General features: G+C 39.2%; 1 protein-coding gene across 2 annotated transcripts in view; it reads right to left on the minus strand.

Moving 5' to 3' along the window:
• LOC100081187 (glypican-5) overlaps positions 1 to 26,946 on the minus strand; it is a 700,670-nt gene that overhangs the window by 645,816 nt on the left and 27,908 nt on the right. For both annotated transcript variants that reach the window (XM_029072823.2, XM_039913365.1), the window contains exon 3: positions 23,391 to 23,513. In XM_029072823.2, coding sequence (XP_028928656.2) covers positions 23,391 to 23,513 — 123 coding nt within the window. The remainder of the gene's footprint in view (positions 1 to 23,390; positions 23,514 to 26,946) is intronic.

Consider the following 26,946-nt stretch of genomic DNA (forward strand, 5'->3'; position numbering starts at 1 on the left):
GTACTCACTGGCACCTGTCATTTTCAGGTTAGGGCATAATATATTTTATTGAAGAAACAACTGGCTAGGTAGCAGAAAATATACCTTGGCTTAAACTAGAAAAAACAACTGTGATAAAAATAAGCCAGGAAATCCTGAGACTTGACAGAAGAACATATTTGGTGCAGCCTCTATCATTTAGTATTTTTTAAGCATCGTTACCAGTGGAGAAAAATGTTGATGAACACATCATCAATGTTTGTATCACCTATTTTGTTCTTGTAATTTGGCTCATGATGACACTATAATATCCACATTGTTGCATATATGAAAGGAATCCACAGTTTTATCTAACTTTCTAATGATGTTAAATGGGTAGTCTTTTCATAACGATTTTTTCTATTGTGTTTGTTGCTCATTCATTTCATAACATTTATTGCCTGCCTTGACCATGAAGAGCGATATTCTTGGCACTTGGGAAAGTACAATAAAAATAAAAGTCACTGACCCTGTATTCGAGAGGCTTAAAATATTTGAGGAGACAGGCAGGCATAAATTGTAGGTCCACCATGGGAGCAGAAAGAATTATAAAGATACAACTAAGACTAGCAGGGGTGTGGAAAATAAATGAGTGAATAAATAAATGAAATATGTGAATCAATATTTATTATAGTGCTAAGGATGCCTGTATAGAAATAACTGTAGGGATGATATGCCCAGGAGTGGTAGAAATAAGATGGGACATGCGTCCTGGGAGAAATGCATTTTAATAATAATATTAGTAATAATAATAATGTGTGTTAAGCACTTACTCTGTGCCAAGTACTGTACTAAGTGCTGATATTAAGATAATCAGTCCTACATGGGGCTCACCTTCTAATTAGGAGAGAGAACAGGTATCGAATTCCCATGTAACAGATAAGGGAACTGAGGCACAGAGAAGTTAAGTGACTTGCCTACGGTCATACAACAGGTAAGTGGTTGATGCAGGATTAGAATCCAGGTCTTCTGACTTCCAGCTCCATGGTCTTTTCCATTGAGGGTATGTTACTTCCCACTAGGCTTTGATCATGAATCACTCATTACATATTTACTGAAATGTGAACCCTGGATCAGACTGTCTTGTGGAAACGCCCACCTGCTAAATTGACCCTCAATGACACCATTACAACACCACCACCCTGAGTGGTGATAAAGATTTAAGGGAGCTGTGGGTGGCCTCAGTAGCTGGAGCCAGGGGCCTTTTTATCTGGGGGGATAAGGGTAAAGGGAGAAGGTAACCCAACCATGACCAAGCAGTAGTGCCTGATACGCTGATACGCTCAGGTGGGTCAAACAGGCTTCAAGCAAAGACTTAAATGTTGACACACCCGTAGTGGTAAGGGCGAAGTGTCTTCTAAAACCAGAAGACAAGGGAACTGTAATTAGTCTGTCTGTCTGTCTGTCTGTCTCCTCCGATTGGACTGTAAACCCGTCAAACGGCAGGGACTGTCTCTATCTGTTGCCGACTTGTTCATCCCAAGCGCTTAGTACAGTGCTCTGCACATAGTAAGCGCTCAATAAATACTATTGAATATAAATACTATTGAACGCTTCCCTTCCCCATTCCCGCTCCATGCTTTGCCCTGTGACTTTCACTTCAAAAAGTGAAAATGGCTACAGGGTAGGGGTTGAGGGGGATGAGCTGTGAACAGGGAGTTCCCCTCTTTTCCCCTGTCACAGGATAGGGGAGACATGGGTTTATTTGCAATCAGAGGGAAAGGAGCCATCAGAGAGTGAAGAAGGCAATCAGGGAGGAAGAAGAGTTCATTCATTCAAACGTATTTATTGAGTGCTGACTGTGTGCACAGCACTGTACTAGGCACTTGGGAAGGTACAGTATAGCAATAAAGAGAGACAATCCCAGTCCACAATGAGCTTACAGCCTAAAGTGGGGCAAGAGTGTTTTTATAAAGTGATAAGGGTGGGGTTGGAAGTGCAGCTCAAGCGGGTAGATTTTGAGAACAAGCAGGAGATCCTCTCTTGAGAGATGGCTGAGAAGAATATGAAAGTGAATGAGAGGACAAGGCAGGGACTGGAAAGTAAAGATGAGACTTCGGGAGGTCATGCCTGATGGTTTAGATTCTATGAAAAAAATAGTTGGTCAGGTCATCAGGAGTGGCGGGGGTGGGTGGTATCAGGATGTCACAAGGTCTGGAATAGTTGGTTCAGCCAGTGGGCATGGGAGTAAATCGGGGAGGAGAAGGGGTGTTGTTGAAAAGACTTACAACAGGTAGGGAGGAATTTGAAATAACTAAAGTTGGCCAGGTCCCTGGATTTCCACCCCAAGTGCTCCGAAGAGTAAGAACATAGGTGGAGGAAGTGTACTGTGGGGATGATCCGTGACTGGGCCAGGGAGTCTTGAGTTTGCTTGCAAAGGTCAGGAAGTGGAGCTTTACCTGTGAGGGTAAAGGTAATAATCAATCAATGGTATTACTGAGCATTTAATGTGTAGAAAGGACTGTTCTAAGTGTTTGGAAAAGTATAATACAATAGAGTTGGTAGAAGCAATCCCTGTCCACAAGGATAACCAGGACAACTCAATATACTTTGCTCCCCTAGGCAAAATGCAGGATGGGGGAATTCATTTATTTGAGCCATAAGGTGAGACACAGATATCAGAGAGAGAAAAGTTGCCCTTGGCCAAGTAGTACACTAAGAAATTGCTTAATTTGCCCACATTGTACGGCTGACCTTGCCAATTAACTTAACCTCTTAGTGTCAATCCTGTGGGGACAGTGGCCTATCTTGTCCATCTGGAGCTGGTGGCCTTGGTCCAAGATACACACATGTGACATAGCTCTAGTCTTTAGACTCATGTGATGTTTCTCTCAAAAAAAAATAATAATAAAATATCTTTGCTCAATCACCACCACCTAAAATAACTTGAAATTTTTCTAGACTACCGGATTTCCAGAAACAATCAATTAATGTTATTTACTGAACGCTTACTTTGCAGAGCACAGCTCTTGGGAAAGTACAATAGAGTAGGTTTGGAATCACCTTAATTGTATTCAATCCCTTTCTCCCTGCTTCTTTAATGTAATAATTTCTATATACTGAATTCATGCCCAATGTTGTTTCCTCTTCAATGAAGTAATACAAGTTTGGATGAACTGTGAACTGCATATTTCTTAAAAGATAGTTGTTCTATATAAAGGTAGACTTTATATCTCTGGATATCTTTGTGTGATTTCCAAGAATGTGTTTTATCTATTGTACTCTCACTTATTTGTCACCAAAAGCTACACAATCTTGCCCTTTGTAAGCTTTTCCCATTATTTGTGAACGTTTTCTGCAGGGCAATGACATCCACTAGTTGAATTTTCTCTTTGATTTCATACTACTGCAGTGAATTCACTTTAGCTGCATTCAATCACTAAACAAAATTTGCTCTTTTTTCAGAAGATTGCAATTTCATTCAAAAGAAAAGAAATGCTGTATTTCTAAACACCTAATTGGGATGATAGAAAGTGTGCCAATTTTAGAAATAAACAAACATTACTTTAAGAATATCATGTTGAATAGACAAGAAACTTTCTGAAGCAATGGTATTCTCAGCTATCTCTGCCACTTAATGCACAAAATTCAACCAAAAGTATCTAAGATGTTCTAATTTTCTTCCAGGCTTACATCTCTTGCTCAGGTCAGAACTGAGGCTACAATTTGGACTCTAAAGTAAGCAAACAATGCACTTTTCTGAAGAGCATCTGGCCTGTGAATCAATATTGCATTTAATTTTCTTTTTAGCAGCACTTTAAATTAAAGTTCCATTTATAAATGTCTTAATATAGCATTAAGGTACTCCTAGGCATGTTTTAGTCTTTCATTAATATACGCCTCTGGTGTTTTGCAAAGCACATGATTCAGAACAAATTTCTTTAACCATTCAACATGCAAATTAATGAGCCAATAAAAAAGAGCCTAAGGTATCTTATTGGTTCTTTAATTTTAAGATTAAATTTTAAACTTTTCCCTTCATCTAAATGGCTTAGTATATGGAAAAGTTTTTAGCAGGGGAATGAAAAGGACATTGAGAATCTTTTTCTCCAATTTCTTTACAATCACAAAAGTACTTTTGATTTAAATTTTCATTTCACTGAATTCCTCCTTTTTTTTCATTCCTGGCTCAGATTCCAATGCTTCAAGTAAAAACAGTGAAAGACCGTAATAATAATGATGGTATTTGCTAAGCGCTTACTATGTGCCAAGCACTGTTCGAAGCACTGGGGTAGATACAAGGTTATCAGGTTAGTCCCACATGTACCTCACAGTCTTAATCCTCATTTGAAGTTAAGAGACTTGCCCAAGGTCACACAGTAGACAAGTGGAGGAACTGGGTTTAAAACCTATGACCTCTGACTCACAAGCCCATGCTCTTTCCACTAAGCCATGCTGCTTCGTAAGCTCACTGTGGGCAAAGAAAGTGTCTGTTTATTGTTATATTGTACTCTCTCAAGTGCTTAGTATAGTGCTCTGCACCCAGTAAACACTCATAAATACAACTGAATAAATGAATGCACCCATTTTGAGAAGGCAACCATAGGCCTTTAATGGAAAAAGGAAGGAGCGTGGCCTAGTGGATAGATCAAGAGCCTGGGCCTCAATTATCTTATCTGTAAAAATGGGCATTAGACTGTGAGCCCAAGGTGGGACATGGCTGTGTCCAACCTGATTAACTTGTATCTACCCCAGTGCTAGTACAGTGCCTGATAGATAGTAAGAGCTTAAAGAATACTGTAAGATATATATATGTAATATTTGTTATATATAATGCACAACATTTCCCTTCCATATCTATATATAAAAAGGCACTGTATTGCCTTTAGTATTAGTATTAGTAATAGTATTTAGCCTACAGTGTGCAGAGCACTGTACTAAGCGCTGGGAAAAAATAGATGAGAGACATGGTTTCTGGGCTTCTAAGAATTCACAAAATAAGATACAATACAATAGAGTAGGTAGAGACGAAATCAGCTCACAAGGAGCATACTTACTGGACCGGGACACAGACATTAAAATACATTTCAGCTGAATATGTACATAACTGCTTAGGGACAAATTTGAAAATGGTTAAGGGGAACCCAAATTCATAACCTTCAAAGCACTACTTAAATCACATCTAACTCCTAACATTAACCCTAACCCTTTGAACATAAAATAAATGAGTAGAAGGAAACGAAAGATTCCAGGGTTTGGTTTCATAGTAACTCAAAATCATTAACAACAGTATAGGTATCCCCCATTATAATACTTTTCTTTTTGCCCTCTTTCACAATAGAACTTTAATTCCAATATTTCTTATAGTGCTCATTCACTTTCAAGTAGCAGAATGGCTCAAACACCTTCTTTTCCCTTCCTCTCAACCTGTGAAGTATTCTGACTGGCTTGATTAATGTAATTAAAGCCCATTTAAATTTATCAGTAGATAAAGACATAAATTTTGCAAAGAAAATTACAGCTTTCTACTCTGTTAGCACACACTGACTTTTTTCTGAATGGTTTATGAAAAGAAGCATTCTGAAAATTAAGAATCAGAGCAATCATATGTGCTCTAATTTGAGGAATGGGGGAAACAGGAACACCACTACCCCATATTTGGGTTTAGAATTGCTTCATGGTGGCCTATGCCCAGTGTACCTTGGAAGAGGTGATGGAAATTTATGAAGGGTCATCACTGTTCCTGAGTTGCCTGGAATTCAGAACTAAAACTGCTTATTGTTTCTCGATCTACCTTGAATTTGAGGATCTAGTAATTCACAAATATTAGATGTGTTCCAAAATTCAGATAGCAAATATTTCAACTGACCACATGATTTGATTTTCAGTGGAACTGTAAAGAGGGTGGTAGTGACAATATTCAACTGCTCTTTCATTATTAATGACCTTGACATTTTTCACTAAATTATTCCGCTACCACAATCTCACCACATCATTATTCTTAACAAAATGTTAAAGGTTGACAGAGAGCAGTAGAAATAATAACAAATGAGGAGGAAGTGCATCATGAATGAAGAATTCCAGCTTTAGGTTGGAAAAAAACAGTCTAATAGGGTTTTAAGAAAGCAATGCTCGATATCAGCCTTTTGTTTATGGAAAACCCATGTCACCATTAATTTAACAACAATTTTTGAACAACAAATAGTAAGGAAAAAAACATAAGTCTCTGGAGAAAAAAAAAAATTAGGCCCTTTCTTCCCCTTCATATAAACATACAACCTCCAACTCCACCTAAGGTAAACCTAACACCTCCCAGAGATGCTGGAATGACACATTCGAAGCAGGCATTGTGTGTTCTAAATCTTTAAAGGATGATCTTTCTTTCTGCACATAGATCAGTAAGGAGGCTATTGCAGACAAGGACTTGAATTAGGGCAGGGGACATTTAAAATGGAGAGGAATGTGAGAAAATATTTTGGAGAAAAACCGGCAGAATTTGTAGACTGAATTTTGGGAGCAAAAGATAACAAAAGTTGAACATAAGGCCAATTTTTTGAACTTTTGGTACTAGAAGATGGTGCTGCTTTAGATAATGATTGATTAATAGGCGAAGGAAGAAGTTTAGGAGGAAATTTTAGGAACTTGTTTTGACAGGTTGAGTTTATGGTGCTCATAGTTCCTAGAGAATAAATATAGTGTGAGAAAACTACAAGATCCAACATTTATGTTATTAAAGCAAATTTTAGAGTTATTCCTTGAGTATAATTTTTCTGGGAAAGCAGTTCAGTGCAAATTGTCCATACGGTATACCCAATGCTGTTATAAATTAAAACTAGAGCTAATGTTGCAGTTATAAAGAGCAATCCATATAAATTTATGGCAAAATACTGGTCCTCCAACATCTTTTAAAATGTCCTTGTTAAGCAGCATCACATATTTTCAGAATTCAGTTTACATTCATTAAATTGCTCATACACAAGAAATTCAATTTTTGACCAATGCACAAAGTTGTATTACTCTTTGGATATACTCCCTTATTCTTGCATCATAGAAGTTTCGGGGCCATGGACCTATTATGATGAATTCTCCAACTTGTGCTTTTTTTTTCAGACTCAGTACAGTGCTTTGCACACTGTAGACCCTTAAATAAATACTATTACTAATGCTATTGTGATAATGACATCCATTTATTTGAAAATTTTAATAAAGATCATCATATATAGTTCTCAATTGTTTTGTCTTTTTAAAGGATGTAAAAGGATATAAGGGAAAGGATGTAAAAAAATTTCATAAGCAGGAGTTTTATTTTCCTCTTGTATGTTGTTTGGTTTATCCTCTTGCTATCTTATTCTCAAACTATTTTTATAGCACTTAGTTGTAGTTTTGGAAAGTGAAAAAAACAAATATTTTATTTACAAAAGACCACCCATGGATTTGGGTTTTGTAATATTAAATCTGCTTGTTGGGGAAGGTGGAAGAGTAACTCTTCCTATTTTGCAGTCTTGGTAAAAGAAATGTGTGGTTTTAACCACTGGATGGTGATCAAAAACACGACTCCCCAAGACAGTTTTTCAATAGAACTCTAAAAAAAGTTTCTTTCAATGGTTAAAATTTGGATTGCTACACGTTGTATATAATGTATATATGTGGGCACATATATATTACTCATGTGATTATAATAATAATAATAATAATGTTGGTATTTGTTAAGCGCTTACTATGTGCCAAGCACTGTTCTAAGCGCTGGGGTAGACATAGGGGAATTAGGTTGTCCCACGTGGGGCTCACAGTCTTAATCCCCATTTTACAGATGAGGGAACTGAGGCACAGAGAAGTTAAGTGACTTGCCCACAGTCACACAGCCGACAAGTGGCAGAGCTGGGATTCGAACTCATGAGCCCTGACTCCAAAGCCCATGCTCTTTCCACTGAGCCACGCTGCTTCTCTGTCTGCTCATTTATTTAGTTCTCTAATTTCCTCCCTTTATATCATTTGTATCTAGATATATATAAATACATAGATATCTATATTTACTTAAAGAAGGAAAACTAGTCTAAAATGATCAATGATTATTAATAAGTAATTTACACTTCAAACAAGTAGCATAAAATCAGCTTTGGGCAGGACTTACTTTAAAACCCTAAATGTTTATATTTGTTCCTTATTCATGAGATTTTTCTAAATAAGATATTATTTTCCATGTAGTGATGATCTTTTCCCAGTCAGAAAATTCCTGCATTTTGAATAGGCCAATCTTTAAAAAATCTAGCTGAATTCACTGTTAGCAAAAGTGGGAGCTGAAGTGAAGAGCACTTTCTGTTTCCTATTAGTTGGGCCATGTTAAAAAATAAATAAATGAAAAGGGCAGGTTTTTCCTGGGATGGCCAAAAGAGAATCATCAATATGCAGGGCATTCAGCACCCCTTCCCTCCCTCCCACTGCTGGGGAGCCCAGATCCTGTTCCAGTTTTTGCACATATGAAGGATAAGCTTCCAGACTGAGTTAGAGGCAAGGGAGCTTTTCCAGCCTGGGGTCTTCCAGCCAACATTTCCCCATTATTTGGTGTGCTTTAAGGAGATTCAATCCATTCTGGAGACAACCTAAACAGTCATATCTGCTCTAGGCCAGCTCAGCATTTAGCCAAGCATTTAGCATTTTTGGAGAGTTTTTTAATGGTTTTTGTTAAGCTCTTACTAAGTTCCAGACTTTGTACAAAGCACTGGGGTAGATACAGCCCTGGGGTATGAGGTTGTGGAGAGAGGCTGGACAGTTAGGGTTATGGTGGTTTAAGGGGCTTGAGCCACATGTAACTCAATTATTGCTTAGGAAGGGACTGAGAAGCAGCTAGGCCTAGGAGAAGCAGCAGTGTCCTGAGGCAAGGGGGCTGCCATTATGGGCACAATTTACCAGTTCTAGCTATTCCAGTGTCAAGGGGGCACCAAACCAAATGCGCACCCCCTGCAGCATCTCCTTTTTCTCCCCCACCTAATCTTCTGTTTATGGTTGGGCTGTAGCTTTCATATTTAATGGAGCAAGATTATTTCCTGTGGAGATCTAGAAATCACCTCTTACAACTATCTATATCCATAGTAATTATCCCCAAAGACACAGGGAATAACATGGAAGACCATTTATTGAAGCAAATACTATAGAAACAGCATGGTCTAGTAGAAAGAGCACAGGCCTAGGAGTCAGAGGACCTGAGTTCTAATCCCTTCTCTGCCGCTGTGTAACCTTGGGCAAGTTATTTAACTGCTCAGTGCCTCAGTTACCTCATCTGTAAAATAGGGATTAAGACTATGAGCCCCATATGGGACATGGACTGTATCCAATTTGATTAGTTTTTATAATAATAATAATAATGTTGGTATTTGTTAAGTGCTTACTGTGTGCAGAGCACTGTTCTAAGCACTGGGGTAGATACAAGGTAATCAGGTTGTCCCACATGGGATTCACAGTCATAATCCCCATTTTAAAGATAAAGTAACTGAGGCACAGTGAAGTGATTTGCCCAAAGTCACACAGGTGACTGGTGGTGGAGCTGGAAATTAGAACCCACAACCTCTGACTCCCAAATTCATACTCTTTCTACTAAGTCATGCTGCTTCTCATTCTCTAACCTCCTGAGATGCTGCTTTCAAAACAGAACAGCCAGCAGGTGAGCCCAGAGAAGACCCACCAGCTGATGCTGCTCCACAGCCACCCCTACCCCGAGCTCAGACACTACTGTCCGTCTTGCTGGCCAAGCTACAGGAAGCTCATATGATTAGTGTGTACAGGCTGGGGGCAGTGGAAACCTCAGGAGAATGGGCTGAGGAAGTGGCAACATTAGAGAAAGTGGACTTAGCGATAGAGGTGAAAGGGGCCGCACGGCAATAGAGAAACAGCATTACTTGACTTCAGTCTAAACTTACTGGCTGCTCTCACGTCTGCCTGCTCGGAACCTCACTTTCCACCCCTGCTGGTCCTGCTACTCCCAAAGCCACGATCAGGCTACCTGGCGGTCCAGGTGACCAATTTTTAGGTGGAAGAACAAGTAACCAAATTGTAGAACTGTCTTGCATATTGTGGGACTCCTAGAATTGGGGTTGAGGGTTGCTCTGGTGTTGGGTCGATATTTATTTAATTTTCCAGGCTAATTAAGCTTCTGAGTTACTTGCAAATAAATTTCTGATTTGGTTCAAAATCTGACAGCTTTTCTTCTGTATCATCTCAACATTCAATTTCTTAAGGACACATTCAATGAAGCCCAAATTGATTTAATTGAATGCAAATTATAGCTATCCACTATTTAATAGTATTTAATTGTAGAATAAGAATATGATAATTATAGTCTTTATTGCATATTTACTATGTGCCAAAGCACAGTATTTACTGACAGGTTACAAACAAGATAATCAGATCAGAGACATTCCTTATCCCACACAGAACTCAGAATCTAGGATGCAGGAAGAGCAGGTTTCTTATCTCTATTTTGCAGATGTGTAAACAGATGCACAGAGCACTTAAGAGATTTTCCAAGTCAGTAAAAGAGCTGTGTTTGAAACCCAAATAACAATAATAATAATAATAATGTTGGTATTTGTTAAATACTTATGTGCAGAGCACTGTTCTAAGCGCTGGGGTAGATACAGGGTAATCAGGTTGTCCCACGTGAGTCTCACAGTCTTCATCCCCCAGGTAAGTGAGGCACAGAGAAGTTTAGTGACTTGCCCATCTTTTGACTGCCAGTCCCATGAGCTTTCTACTAATCCATTCAGAATCAGAGAAAAGCACTTTTCTAATCTTGCAATTGGAAATAGCACTGACAAGAATGAAGTTTATAGTTATTTAATGTGACAGAGGCAAAGCACTTACTACTTCTGAAGCAGTGTGGCTGGTGGAAAAAGCACAGGCCTGGGAGTGAGTGGATCTGGATTTTAATCCCACCTCTGCTACTTGCCTGTTGTATGGCCTTGGGTAAGTCACTTAAATTCCCTGGGCTGCAGTTTCCTCAGCAATAAAATGGGAATTCAATGTCTGTTCTCCCTCCACTTAATAGACTGTGAGCTTCATGTGGGACAGAGAGTATGTTCAACCTGATTAACTTGTACCTACTCCAGTACTTAGGAGAGTGGTTGATGCATGTAAGTGCTTAACAAATTACATTATTATTATTTTAATTATTATTTTAGTGCTCTCCTCATAGAGGATCTCAATAAATAGCATTGAGTGATTTATTATTACCACACCAAAACACTGGGGTAGTGTTCAGTTCTTATACGCTATCTATTCCCTTTTACTATAAATGCTTTTCAAATTTGGGCTGGGAAATAGCTCTCAGAGAACTAAGTACTATGTAAATTAGTTTGGAGGTACATTTGAAGAAACAATTGATTTTCTTACCACTAACACTAGGGATGTGCTGTTTGGGGTTTACTCCTACTATAAACAGTAATATTAAAAAAAAAAAACAGTATTGAGATTTTCAGCATTCCTGATGAAGTTGGAAGACTAAACTTTCCCTTCTTTACTAAAGTTCGGAGAGCTCAAGCTCTGCATTGCTGTTGCAGTTTTGGGCTGCAATGAGAGATTATTTCTTCTGCCACCATGTGGTCACTTGATAGTATTTGAGGCTGAGAGGTCCACTAGAGTTTTACACCGAAATGCAGAGCAGAACATTTTAAAGGAAAAAATGCTCTGGAAGAAAAGTCATTCTGACCCTAATATAATTCCCTCTTCCACGGTGCACCCAATAAATGTGAATGGGAGCTGCAGTAAAAGAAATTATATTTAACTTGGAAGTCTGTTTATCTAAATTCCAGGAAATCTCACTCTGATGATACTTTTGTGAGCAGGGCCAGGTGCTGTAAATATAATGATCTTGCTTAATTTAACTGAATAGCCCTTGAAAATATTAATTATGAATCCATCAATAAGTAAATGGTATTTATTGAGTGCTCTGTGCTTAGCACTCCATGAAGTGCTAGGGAAAGTACGGGACAATAGAGTTGGTAGATACAATCTTGAAGGGAAAGGGCAGAAGGGAAATGGTTAAGCTTCAGGTTTTCTTTTGGCAGATATGCAAGGCTCCCTTCACTGAGCTCTATTTGGGCCCCTACACCACCTCTCCACTTATGTCGTGAGCCCTTTGTTGGGTAGGGATTGTCTCCATCTGTTGCCAAATTGTACTTTCCAAGCACTTAGTACAGTGCTCTGCACATAGTAAGCACTCAGTAAATACAATTGAATGAATGAATGTCCATTTTCAAATCCTGTCAACATACAAAGGCAGGATACACAGGAGAAATGTTGTCAAAGGGTCCTAGATTTGGGGAAACTAGTATCTTCAAAGAGGAGGCTAAATTAACTATTTTGCAGAATGACAAAAAGGTGAAGCATTTTGGAAAATATTCTGAGCTGCATGACTGGAGTCAGAAATCATGCAGCTGTTGCTTTATGAGGCATATTCAAAATTATTTCTATCATACTAATTTTTTTTAACCTGCTTCACTGGAGATGCAATGTAGATCTGCCATACAGACATATGTAGGCATGAAATTTCAGACTTGTAAAGTATTGCTAGTAGACAGTGACAAATTATGGGATAAACTAAATCCAAGCCCACGGTTAAAGAATGGGCTTCCACAAGACGGATTACTAGAAAAGCCCAGAGCCTCATTCCAGAAATGGCAGGCTCTTCTCTGGCCAAAGGATGGAAAAATGACCAATAATTGAATGTATATGGTAGGTTTTAAGACCGTTTCTGAATGTTGGGTAAGGTGGAAAATAACCTAAAAAGAGGTATATTGTTAGGTACAGTGATAACAGATGTTCTAGTATAAAGTTAAATGTTAATTAAAGCACCCAGAAGAGACATTTTGGAGAGGTCTTCTGCCTTCTGCCTTCTTCAAGGATGCCCAACAATTTACAAGTACTGGACATATTTTTTATGTTTATTCATGAATTTCTGTTGTTTTAATGTTTGATTTGATTGTTTCATCTCTCCTTACAAGTCACCTGTCCTTCCTCGCCCTTTAATAATAATGTTGGTATTTGTTAAGCGCTTACTATGTGCCGAGCACTGTTCTAAGCGCTGGGGGAGACACAGGGGAATCAGGTGGTCCCACGTGGGGTTTCCCGTCTTCATCCCCATTTTACAAATGAGGGAACTGAGGCCCAGAGAAGTGAAGTGACTTGCCCACAGTCACACAGCCGACAAGTGGCAGAGCCGGGATTCGAACTCATGAGCCCTGACTCCAAAGCCCGTGCGCTTTCCACTGCGCCACGCTAATAATGATAATATTTTTAGGTTGTGAGCACCCTTGAAGTTCAAGGACTGTGTAATTTCCCCCTGTGTATGCTTTTCCAGTGCACCTCCAAACTAATTTACATAGTACTTAGTTCTCTGAGAGCTATGGAGGAGGAGAATGTAAGGGCTCTGGAGCAAGAGAGAGGAGATTCAGATGAATCCCCTGAGAAATGCTCTAGGTTTGGGCAGACAATTTAAAGTTGAGTGTACAAAATACTGAAGTTTTAAAAACAAAGTACTGCCAAGTGATAACTCTAGCTCTAGTGGGTATTATTATTATGAACTAAACATAATGATGCTAAATCATATTAACATTTGCTGGACAAAAAGGATAACCCTTAGTTGATAATCTTCTTCCTAAAACAGAGAGTTTGTTTTGGCAGTGATTCATCTCTGAGTCACCCTTAACTAACTCTTCTCCTTCTTCTGAATGAAAAGCTAAACAGTTTGGTTAGTTGGTGAAATCTTTATAAAGCAAAGCAATTTGTCTCCTGATTTGTGATAAAACTATGAGCAAAGAAACTAAAACATTTCCAAGAAAAATGAACAGGAAACTCTTAATTAGGAATTTCCAAACAATAATATGCTGTTTTCCTAGAAGCAGATTTCAAGTTCCCTTTTTTTGTGTACAATAAACAACTGAATGAATAAAAATGTGTCAGTGAATAATCTCAAAAGGCACATAATAAAAAGCATGATAAATACTAATAGCTAAAAGGTATTTTTGTATGTATCTTTGAGGCACATGTTTCCTTGGATAAAGTCCCATAGAGAAGCTGACTTGCTCCTCTGCATGAATAAATTCCTAATTAAGTTTTTCATCCTGAGACTTCTATTTCATAAATTGCTCGCTCTAAGGAGGAGTGATATGCCTGAAATTATTTGCAGGAAAGTAGAATAGTAATAGGATTTATTAAGTGTTTATTGTGTGCAGAACACTGCACTGGAAAAGCATACACAAGGGGAAATTAGACAGTCCTTGAACTTCAAGGGTGCTCACAACCTAAAAATATAAAGGGTGAGGGAGGACTGTGACTTGTAAGGAGAGATGAAATCAAACATTAAAACAACACAAATTCATGAATAAACATAAAAACTATGTCCAGTACTTGTAAGATCATACAATATTGATAAAGACTCACTTTTGATAAAATGGATAAATTCCTGACAAGTTTCCAAAATCCCTTAAAACAAAATGAAGAAAAATTGAACTGTCTTTAGATAGGGTGCTCATTCCATTCCTAACCACTTCCTTTTAAATTACACATCAAGGTGATTAACTCAATATACATTTGGATCAGAAGTGAATGATGTTTGGTTTTTTTTGGAATTTGTTAAGTGCTTACTATGTATCAAGCACTGTTCTAAGCACTAGAGAAATACATGTTTATCAGGTTGGACACAATCCCTGTCCCACATCGTGCTCACAGTCTAAACTGGTGGGAGGAGGATTTAATTCCATTTTACAAATGATGAAATTGAGGCACAGAGAATTTAAGTGATTTGCCCAAGGCCACACAGAAAACAATTGGCAGAATAGATTTAATCAGGATTAAAACTCAGGTCCTCTGACTCCCAGGCCCACACTCTTTCCACTAGGCCATGAGGTTTCAAGGTATTTACAAGACTTAGACTATTATTAATAGCACCAAAAATTCTATAATATTGTGCATATGTTAATCCATTACCAATTCATACCATTACCATTCATGCCTTCCTTCCTGCTTGGAACCCCCTCCTCTTTCATATCTGATAGCCCACTATTCTACCCATCTTAAAAGCCCTACTAAAAGCATGCCTCTGACCAGAAGCCTTCCCTGACTGACTTCTCATTTTTCCACCCTATTCACCCTCTCTTCTGCCTCACCCATAGCTAACTTCTCATTCCCTCAGCTTATTCTTCTTCCCCTCTCTCTTGCCTATGCATTTAGGTCCGTTCCCCCTAGGCCCTTTGATACTCTCCTCACCTTCCATTCTCACGGCACTTATAGTATATACTTATACTCCATTGCTTCCCCTTCCTGAAATTTATATTAATGTCAGACTCCCCATTAGATTGCAAGCTCCTTGGGAAATGCTTAGTATAGTGTTCTGCCTTTATTAAGTGCTTAATAAATGCCCCTGATAGATTAATTGGTCAATTAAACAAAATGAAGAAGTCAAAACAGAGTTTACCAACCTGAAAAAGGGATTTGCTACCACTATTTGGAGACCTGGGTTCTGATAAGCACTGGAAGAGCTGGGTTCCCTAGGAAACATATCAGGATGCTAAGATTACCACCCAGTGATGTGGCTAGTTCAGTCAAGATTGGCAAGACTTTACTTGATCCTTTTCCCTACTGATAATGGAATTAAGCAAGGCTGGCAGGGATGGTGTCTACCAATTACATTGTACTGTACTTTTCTAAGTATTTAATACAGTGTTCTGCACTCAGTAAGTGCTCAATAAATATCCCTGTTTGATTGGTGGGTACTAAAGATCCAGACCCCCTCTCAGGGTCACACCTGGAAGGTTTCCAGAACTCTACCAGTCTCAGCTGTGGGAGGAAGAGTCAAGCACTGGCCATTCCTAGCTTGGCCAGTGGATAGCGAGTGGAAGGCAATCTGCTACAGGTCAAAACTCACCCATGCTGTGCAGCAGCACCATGGGAGAGAGTCAAGGGTGGTGACTCAAGTTTACTGCGAGGAAGGAGGCAATGGTAAACCACTACCTTATTTTTACCAAGAAAACTCTAAGGTGCACTAACCGAACGATTGCAGATGGAAAGCAGGGCATTCTTGGAGAGATGTGTCCGTGGTGTCGCTATGGGTCGGAAATGACTCAAAAGCATAAGACAAGACAAAGGATCCAGGGTAGTGTGAACCAGAACAATGGCACTTGCAAGTCTTATGGCTTAGAGAAATATATCCAAGAGGTAATAGGGTCCTTGTGGTGTGGCCTCGAGTGGCTAGGTCCTGTTATGTGTCTTTGCTGGGAAGCAAATAAATCACCAGAAGTTTTATGTAAACAAAGAATTCACTTTATTCACTGGTTAATTACCAGTGAATCTGACTTGCAATCTTTTGGATTCCAGTTTTTTGCTTTGATAAATTTGTTGCATATCTCTGGAATGTTCCCACACTTAAACATTTTAAAATCCTCTTAAACATTCTCACTGAAAAAGTATTCCTGGCAAAGCCTAAAATGGCTGGAGTCCAAGCTGGTCTGAGGGAGGTGGGAAGAGGCAAAGAGGAAGAAAAGTAGAGGGAGAAGAGAAGACTATCAGAGATAAAATCCAAGTCATGTAGAGTGTTTAGATTTCCTCAAAGCATTGCCAAACTCTTTCTGGAACCTTCCTTTGCTCTCTGGATTGTTATTCTTCCCAGAAACACTCCATGGAAAACTAAGTCCCAGGGAGGTAGAGTAGCAGAAGAAAGGAGGTCATATGAGGGAGAGAGGAAGAAAAGGAGGGAAAATTTGTCAATTAGTCAACTGCATTCACTGAGCACTGCGCATAGCTCCTGGGAGAGTACAATCAAAATAAAAGATGTGATTCCTATTGTCAGGGGGATGGCATCTTAATGGAGGAGGCAATAAAGTTATAGGAGGGGAAAGGAGACAAAGTGGGAAAGAGATGGACCTGGTCAGAAGACGCCTTCCCTAACTAAGCCCTCCTCTCCTCTGCTCCCACTCCCTTCCATGTCACCCTGACTTGCTTCCTTTATTCATTCTCCCTCCCATCTCCACAGAATGTATGTATATAGCTGTACTTTCTTTAATTATTTGTATATATAAATGTATTTCTCCTCTTCTAGACCATGAGCTCATTGTGGGCACGAATGTGTCTGTTCGTTGTTGGATTGTACTCTACCAAGTGGTTATTACAGTGCTTTGCACACACTAAGCCCTCAATAAATATGAATGAATGAATGAATGAATGAATGAATGAATAACTGGGGCAAAGAATGGCTGAGATAGTCTAGCTATATAGAATGTGTGGCTTTTCAAAGAGGATGGTTTTTCCTACGTTGGAGCTGCATTCTGTTTAGTAAATGGTGGTAGATCATTTTACAGATCCTTACTTGGAAGCACCTACTTCCCAAAATGCAATCATCCAGCTTTGACAAAGCCCAAACCTGCCTAGGTATACAAGAAATAATGTATAGTCAGACTTGTAATTGAATATGTGTATCACGTGGAACACCGGAATCAATGTGTTTGATTTTATTTTAATTCACCGCATTGAATATTCATGACATTTGATTTGAGATTTTTGTTTCCCATGTAAAAGTTAGCCCCAATCCAATCCTTATAAATTGATTTCTGCCCTTTCATTTGGGAAGTTAATAAGCTCATAAGATGCCAAGTACCTGAAAATCTCAGATGAACAAAAGAGCAAACTACAGGGAATTAATGATAATAGTAATAATAACATAATAATCTTTATTAATAAAACACAGATATCCAAGGAAAGGAAATATTCCACAGATACTGAAATTAAAGGAACATCTATTTGGAACGTAGCAAGTTTTTGAGGTGAAAACGTTGTTGTTGACAGTGAAATAAATATGATCTTGTCTTGTGACACTGCTGATAATAGAAGGATAACAGCTTTATTCTCCAAAATATACACTTGAAGGAAATCACTTAAAAACCTTTATGTTAAAAATGTAGTACAATATTGCAAGAATCTTACTTTGGTTGTAGAAAATATGAAGGAAATAAAATCAACTAAAAATCACTAGTAATAATGAGAAACCTCATTTATAGAAACTAAGATTGCAACGGCATGTAAAAACAGTGTGCAAGTGCACTGTAAAAGAGCAGCATACTTTATTAAATTTGCAACTGATGTAGGACTGGTGTAACATTTTGAATTGAAAGGAAAAAAGGCAATTGAAAACCAAGAGTTAGTATTAACCAAATGGACGGCAGAACAGATATCCAGTGAAAAGGTCAAGCTATCATTTTTATAGGTTTTTAGGAACAGATGTTCATAAATTGATTAATAAGACCATCTTGCAGTTGTGCAGTGCCAACTGAATAGGTCAGATCACTTCCAAGTCATTAATATATTCCTTAATATCTCCTTTCCTCTGCTCCCCACATTTCAGCTCTCCTCTCTTGCTGTTGGCCTAATCCACACATTCTCAACAACACTTACAGATATTTAATTATTATTCAACTTGTCTCTAGCCCATGAAACCTCCTCCCTCCACTCCTTAGCTTTAAAACCTTTTGGAAGTCATTTTCTATTATGAGCAAACTCTTCTTCATCCTCAACCTGTACCAGTCCCATTCATTCTTCCTCCTTGTCATCCCCCAAAACCTGATTCAACCCATTCTATCCCATGGACATCATCTTCCTTCTCCCATTCTCCCTAGGTCATAGGGAAGTTGCGGGGGAGAAGGAGGGGAGCAAACCTCCTTTTGCCCCCAATGCAGCTTTTGTACTATCCTTTCCCATCTTATCCCTCTGTCCTCATCTTCTTTTGAAGCCTGAGTCATTCATCTCTAGCCTCCATAGCAACTACTAGTTGCAGTTATCCACTGCCAGGAAATGGGCTTGGGAGTAGTAAAGTGTGGGTAGAGGTGACAAGAAGGTAAGGAAAATGAATACATACTACAAAGTGAAAAGTCTCATAGCCAATGATAAGGAGCCTTCACTCAACAAAAAGGAGATAGGGAACCTTTGGAGAACATTTCAGAGAGGATAGTCAAGGACTGAGTGATCCTTCATAAAGATGATCCAGGAAATAGTGTGGAGTATTCAATAGTATTTATTGAGTGCTTACTATGTGCAGAGCACTGTACTAAGCGCTTGGAATGAACAAGTCGGCAACAGATAAAGACAGTCCCTGCCGTTTGACGGGTTTACAGTCTAATGGGGGGAGACGAACAGACAAGAACAATGGCAATAAATACAGTCAAGGGGAAGAACATCTCGTGACATCTCGTGAGTATTGACTAGAGTAGGGAGAGCCATAAAACAGTCCAATAATGATTCATTCAATTTTATTTATTGAGTGCTTACTTTGTGCAGAGCACCATACTAAATGTTTGGGAAAGTACAACAATATACAGTCACATTCCCTTATAGGATGAGTTCTAGAAGCTGGGTAGAACTTTGGGGCTCACATTTTTAATCCCCAGTTTACAGATGAGTAACTGAGGCCCAGAGAAGTGAAGTGACTTGCCCAAGTCACACAGCAGACGAGTGATAGAGCCGGGATTAGAAACCATGACCTCTGTTGTCTAAATCCGTGCTCTTTCCACTAAAAAATAAAATAAATGTTGGTATTTGTTAAGCGCTTACTATGTGCAGAGCACTGTTCAAAGAGCTGGGGTAGATACAGGGGAATAAGGTTGTCCCATGGGAGGCTCACAGTCTTTATCCCCATTTTACAGATGAGGGAACTGAGGCACAAAGAAGTGAAGTGACTTGCCCACAGTCACACAGCTGACAAGTGGCGGAGCCGGTATTCGAACCCATGACCTCTGACTCCCAAACCCAGGCTCTTTCCACTGAGCCACAGTGCTGCTCCTCACAAGCCAGGCTGCTCCTCACAAACCCTCATATCCTCTTCCTCACTCTCTTCTGCATTACCCTTGTACTTGAATTTGCACACTTTATTCCTCCTTCAGTTCCACAGCACATATGTACATATTGTAATTTATTTATATTAAGGTCTCTCTCCCAATCTAGACTGTAAGCTCATGTGGGCAGGGAACATGTCTACCAACTCTCTTATATTAACTCTGTCTACCAACTCTCCCAAGCACTTAGTACAGTGTTCTGCACACAGTAAGCACTTGATAAATACTATTGAATGATTGATTGAGATGTATGAGATCAAGGTACAGTGAGTAAATTGCCTTGGAGGAGCAAAGTGTGCAAGTGAGGTAGGAAATCAGCATGGTAAGGAAGGAAGGGGAAAGCTGATTGAAGGCTGTATATCTGGTAGTAAGGAGTTTCTGTTTGATGTAAAGATGGATAGGCAAACCCTCGAGGTTTTTGAGGAGTGATGAGATATGAACTGAATTGTATTTTGTTTTTTAAATGATCTGGGCAGCATAGGGAGTATAGATTGGATTGGGGAAAGACAAGAGACTGGGAGGTCAGCAAGAACCTGTTGCACTAGGCCAGGTGGAGTATGATAAGTGCTTGGATCAGAGTATAGCAGTTTGGATGGAGAGGAAAGGGTGGATTTTAGCAATGTTGTGAAGGTTAAACTGAGAGGATTTGGTGGAAGATTGAATATGAGTGTTGAATGAGAGAAATGAATCAAGGATAATGCCAGGATTAGAGGTTTATGAGACCAGAAGTCTCCTGCCTACAGTGACAGGAAAGGCGGGGGAGGAAAGAGATTGGGTGGACAGATAAGAAGTTCTGTTTTGAATATGTAAAGTGGATACCAGTGGGACATCAGAGTAGAGACATACTGAAGGCAGGAGATGTAGATTTGGGAATTTTGCATGTAGAGATGGTATTTGAGTCCATGGGAGTAAATGAGTTCACTTAGGGAGTGAATGTAGATGAAAAATAGAAGGGGATCCAGAACCGACGGCAAATTTTGTAGCTGATATAATGAGCCCAACCAGATTGTGTGCTCGAATATAGATTATAAACTTTTCTCTAGACTGAAAGTTCATCTTCAGACTATAAACTTGTTATGGTCAGGGAACATATCTGTTAATTCTGTGGTACTGTACTCTCCCAAGTGCTTAGCACGGTGCTAAGCACATAATAAATACACAGTACATACCATTGATTGATTAAAAAATGGTTTTGCCTCTCTCTTGCAATTAGTCACTAATAAGCTCTAAACTGCAAGCTCATTGGAGGCAGGGAATGTGTTTAATAACTCTGTATATTATACTCGCCCTCACACTTAGTACAGTGCTCTGCACACAGTAAGTGCTCAGTATGTGACTGATTGATAAGCTACTACATAGTCAATATGGTAGCAAAATATTCTTGCTTTAGAAGCTGGCATACTGATGTCAGTCAATCACTTAAGTCCTAAACTTCTCCTCACCCCTACATCCCAAATCCCTCTGCACTTCTCCTCTCATTATAGTTCTCTTTTTAATTTTCATCATTTTCTTCTGTAATTCAACACTTCTCTGCCCCCTTGAGAGACTTGACTACTGATGCTACAATCAATCAATTGTATTTATTGGGCACTTACTATATACAGAGCACTATACTGCATCCCTGGCGGTTCTGGCCACATCCACTGGTGGCAGTCTTCACCTTCCATCATCTACTACCTCCTCCTCCTCTTCAATTCAAAAAGGGACCCTTCTCTGGGCCTATAGACATCTCTAACAGTATCCACTGAACATCCTGGCTTGAGGGAGAATAAGAACCTGAGAGTATTTGGAGAACATAACTGGCCAGTACCCCAGGAAACTTTCTAGAATCCAGAATGTACCAGTCAAACCAGGTGGTTGGGACAGCCGCAGTCTCAACTTTTCCAAGTGCTTATTACAAAAAGACACACTAATTACTCAGTAAATACCACTGATTGACTGATGTCAGGTTGGAAATCTGAAGAACAATTATTATCCAGGATTTAGCTAGAAGATATTCTTTCTTAGCAGACTTATCGCTGCTTTCCATGCAAGCTGATGTCTTGGAGTCAAGCCTACTGCAACAATTCAAATCTAGAGGTCACATAGCACAAAATGAATTGAATGGCTGGTAATTATCCAGCTAATAGAAGCCATGTAGATAGCAAACTGGAGCATTCAGATCCTATGCACATTATCTAGTTTGGCTGATACATGGATGAAATTAACTAGTAATTGCCTATCCTTCACTTCCCTTTGAATGGGGTAAGCACCCTTGATGGTAAGTGAAATTGTGATAAGATCTGGGCCATATAAGATAGCAGAGTTTTTGTGCCCGATGTGCCCTTGTGAAGGGAAAATGAGCCTATAACCATTCTGCTTCTGACATCCTTCCTCTTGCTGCTTCTTACCCCTACCAACTTTGAGAAAGGTAAGAGAATGATACCTTTTATACATCAACTTTGCAGGCAACTGTATGACAAGATCAGTGAATTCAAAAAATAAAGGAAAATAGATAACCATAGTAACCTTAAATTCTGTGTCTTCCGAAGCAATCTACTGTTTGGCATCTTCTGATTTATAATGTTCCAGAGATTTACATTCAGAACTCAGGAAGTTCATTAAAATCACTGAGAAATAGTTCCCAAATTCCAGCTTATTTTAAAAAAAACCCTCTCAATAGTACTTTTTTAAAATGGTACTTGCTAAGCACTTACTAATTGGAAACTGAACTTCATGCTGTGGTAGATACAAAATAATAGTCTTTGTCCCACAGTCTGTCAGACTGTCTTTGTATTTTAGTTTGTAATCTCTTTTTAGAAACTTAAGATGATAAAGAGGGCTTCATTCCACACACAAATCAGATAAAGATTTTGAAGAAATGCCCACCATCTCTCTAATGTATTTTTCATAGAAGGCAACATTTTAATATGGTAACTTTGAACTATCATTGGCTTAAACCAGTCACAGTTTTCTGAACACTTCTATTATATTGTACTCCCCTAAGCTCTTAGAATAGTGCTTTGCACACAGTAAGCATTCAATAATTAGAAGTAGTGTGGTCTAGTGGCTCGAGCATGGGCTTGGGAGTCAGAAGGATCTGGGTTCTAATCCTGACTCCATCACTTTTCTGCTGCGTGACCATGGTCAAGTCACTTAACTTCTCTGTGCCTCAGTTTCCTCAACTGTAAAATCGGGATTATGACTATGTGCTCGTGTGGGACAGGGACTGTGTCCAACATTATTAGCTTTTTCCTACCCCATCTTTTAGATAGTGCCTGGAACATGCTAAGCGCTGAACAAATACCTTAAGAAAATAATTACCATCAATTGATTGATTTAAGCAACATATCATCACAGTATTTCTGAGAGCCATTGAGAAATAGTAAGGATTTTTACATAATTTGAGTTAGGCAGAGAGAACCATTTGCCCCTGGTTTTATTTAGGATCATTCTAGCTGCAACTAGGTCTTTCTGATGTAATTAAATATATTGGTTACTCAATTCTGTAAATCAGCAATCAGAAATATAAAGCCGGGTTGGACAGAATCATCAGGGCAATATCAATTCTGAATTAAATATTACCTTTTTATGACCTCTCCATTCCAGCAGGGCAATCCATCTGCAGCTGCTAATTCATTCACACAGAGTTGATTAGCTAGCTCTCCATAGAAAGTCTTGTAGAGACGCAGGCTATCAATAAATTCTCTGAATAGAAAGAAAGTGAAATCAATCAACACTAAAAATGAATAATGATTGCCAGTAAAAATACCAGGAATCTATACAATGTTACTGTGGAGTTTACCTTATTCTAACTTCATCCAACCATATATATTAATCAAGTGCTCTTTTATTCCCCATTTCAATCAGGCATAGACAAAAATTGCAAGTTTAAGTGGAAAATATCTAGGACCTATCTTTCACTTTGTCCTTGAAATGCAAACCAGGGTGGTCTCCTGAGAACAGACAACTGCATCTCCTGAGAACTGCAGACAAGAAAGTAGGTGGCCTACTTGATAGAACATGGACCTGGGAGACAGAGGACCAGGCTTCTAATCCTGACTCTGTCCCTTGTCTGCTGTGTGACCTTGGGCAAGCCACTTAAATTCTCTATGTCTCAGAGAAAGATGGATTCAATACCTGTTCTCCCCATCCCACTTAAACTGTGACCACCATAAGTTACTGTGTTTAACCTGATTTATCTAGCTAGTATCTATGCTAGCACTTAATACGGAGCTTGGTACATATTAAGAGCTCAACAAATACCCCATTATTACCTAAGAGGATGTGGCCTAGGATAAACATTTATAGAGGATTCCCTATCCAGAATCTACTTCGCAACTTCCTTACCAAGCAGTCACTCCACTTTTGCAACAGAGTCTAGAGTGGCAGAGAACTCAGGGCTGACTGTAGCAAGCACAGCGAAAGGTAAGGCCTATGCTTTTCTGACCAAAAGACAATGGTGTTGCCACATCAGGGCAGAGGCAGCACTGGGGAAAGTTCTGAGCTAAGATTAACACCCGATGGTAGCCAACTGCACAAGGTATGTGTGTGTGTGGATGTATCGGGGGGGGGGGCAAGTCTAGGGGTGGTGTGCAGGTAAGGTGTCAAGATGGTGGAGGGCAGATTTGTAAGGCCTAGAAAATTGTATAATTGGCTGAGAAAACATAATAGGATATCTTTAGTTAGGCCAAATTAGTTTTCTCTCTGTGTGACCACCTGAGAGTTCAGGGGGGTGCTTAAGGTGGGAAGGGAAGAGGATAAGGAGAATCTCTTTTACTTTCTCCTGCTACTGCCCTTGAGGGTAGGGATGGGGAGAGGAGTGGGTCCAGAGCCCATGCAGTCCTAGGGAGTATGTTTCAGAGTAGGGAAAGGAATCGCTAGGCAGACAGGGATCATTGCTATGAACTCTTGACCACCAGCCTCTGACCTGGCTAAAGAGGAAGATGCACACTGCCTCATCTCCACACCCACTCTTTGCTAGCAATTCCTAAACTGAACCTCAGTGCCTTAGGAAAGAGAATTGTTGATTTGTAAATCAGCCTCAAAAATGGTTAAACCTTGGGAAATTCACCAAACATGAGGCTTTCTGTCCATCAAGATGGATTCACTCTGTGGTACTAATACAACCACAACTTGTACTGTTTGATGTTCTGAAGGAGTTTTACTGCTACAAGGCTTAAGAAGATGAAAAGGAGGACAAATTCTTCACTAAAGTTGAAAAAAAAAAAACCAGTACATCAGTCAGAAGAGTAAGTTTTGACCTCCACAGCCTTTTGCAAAGACTCATAATGTTATTACAACTCCTCATTTATTTAATATTGTGATATTATGCACAGAATCACTTTAATAAAGATTAAACAATGCTTTATCCATGCTTATCATTATATTATATTGCACATGAAGGAATTTCATATTACCATGAGTTCTCCCATAATGCACGTTTTCACTATCCATTTTGAATTAAATATTGTTAGGAAATTACAGTGTTCTTCTAACAACATCTGTCCATCTGGATGGAACACAGTGAGATGCTGGAAGAAACAGCTGGTACGTGCATGAGGCATTCATAACCAATAGAGTAACCCAAATTTTCCTTAATTCAAAGTTTTATTAGGAAGGAATCCCCACATTATAGGAGAATTGACTGAAGATTTCAAGAAGTACTGGAAAGATCCCAAATTTATGACAGGTATGTCTACATGAAAGTGTACCCTGCATGGTACTATCACATTTTCAAGGATCATGATCCAATTGTATTCTGGGATATGCCTGAGCATAAAGGCATAAGCAATAGCACTGATTGCTAAATCAAACCAATTCCTCACCAGTCTGGAATTCTGTTGCTGAGGGTGGCAAGGGCATAGAAAAGGGATAGGATAATTAGATACTAATCTCTTTTCATGAACCACTGGTAAACTTTAAATGCCAATGGTGGTATACTCATTTTATAAAATGGTCACTCATCTCTATCACTGAGCATTCTTCTGCCACTGAATAACTTCCTTACCCTAGATCATTATCAGGTTCAATGTGCTGACATAAAACCAAGGTTGATTATCTGTACTGAGGAAGGGAATCACTCTTCATAATATACAACCTAACATTTTCTCTCTTCTGAATGGACTATTCTGTTTCAAAAGAACCATCATCAATATGGTTGCAATTTAATAATAATAATAATAATGTTGGTATTTGTTAAGGGCTTACTATGTGCCGAGCACTGTTCTAAGCGCTGGGGTAGACAGAGGGGAATCAGGTTGTCCCACGTGGGGCTCACAGTCTTAATCCCCATTTTACAGATGAGGGAACTGAGGCACAGAGAAGTGAAGTGACTTGCCCACAGTCACACAGCTGACAAGTGGCAGAGCTGGGATTCGAACTCATGAGCCCTGACTCCAAAGCCCGTGCTCTTTCCAATGAGCCACCCTGCTTCTCTAATAATAATGTCGGTATTTGTTAAGCGCTTACTATGTGCAGAGCACTGTTCTAAGCGCTGGGGGAGATTCGGGGTGATCAGGTTGTCCCACGTGGGGCTCACAGTTTTAATCCCCATTTTACAGATGAGGTAACTGAGGCCCAGAGAAGTGAAGTGACTTGCCCAAAGTCACACAGCTGACAAGTGGCAGAGTCGGGATTTGAACCCATGACCTCTGACTCCCAAGCCCAGGCTCTTTCCACTGAGCCACGCTATTGCTTAGTCTACCGCTGATCTATCCAAAGTATATTAAACATGGTAACAAGTCCATTTGTTCTAACTGATGACTTCATAAACTAATTGAAGTTCTGCTCTACTGCGCTTGTCAACTTAATCCATGAAATTTCATATGCATGAAAAAGTTTCCAACTACAGACCCAATGAGCATATGTTAAATTTTACTGGTTTAAATAGCATCTTCTAATCCTCATTTCCAGTAAGGGAACTGGAATGTACCCTATAGAAAAAGTAAACTGAATATGTTCATGAATTTCTTATAATAAAAAGTAAATTAGTCTATGTACATCATCTGCAAAATAATGTCCTCTAAAAAAATAAAGAAAACCACATTTCTATACTTGTCCATTTTAATACAGTTATGACTTTCAGTCAATATTTTAAACCTTCCATCAAACCCTGTGACCATACATTACACACAAATCC

Source organism: Ornithorhynchus anatinus, chromosome 10 (genome assembly GCF_004115215.2).
Source record: "Ornithorhynchus anatinus isolate Pmale09 chromosome 10, mOrnAna1.pri.v4, whole genome shotgun sequence".
Classification (NCBI taxonomy): domain Eukaryota; kingdom Metazoa; phylum Chordata; class Mammalia; order Monotremata; family Ornithorhynchidae; genus Ornithorhynchus; species Ornithorhynchus anatinus.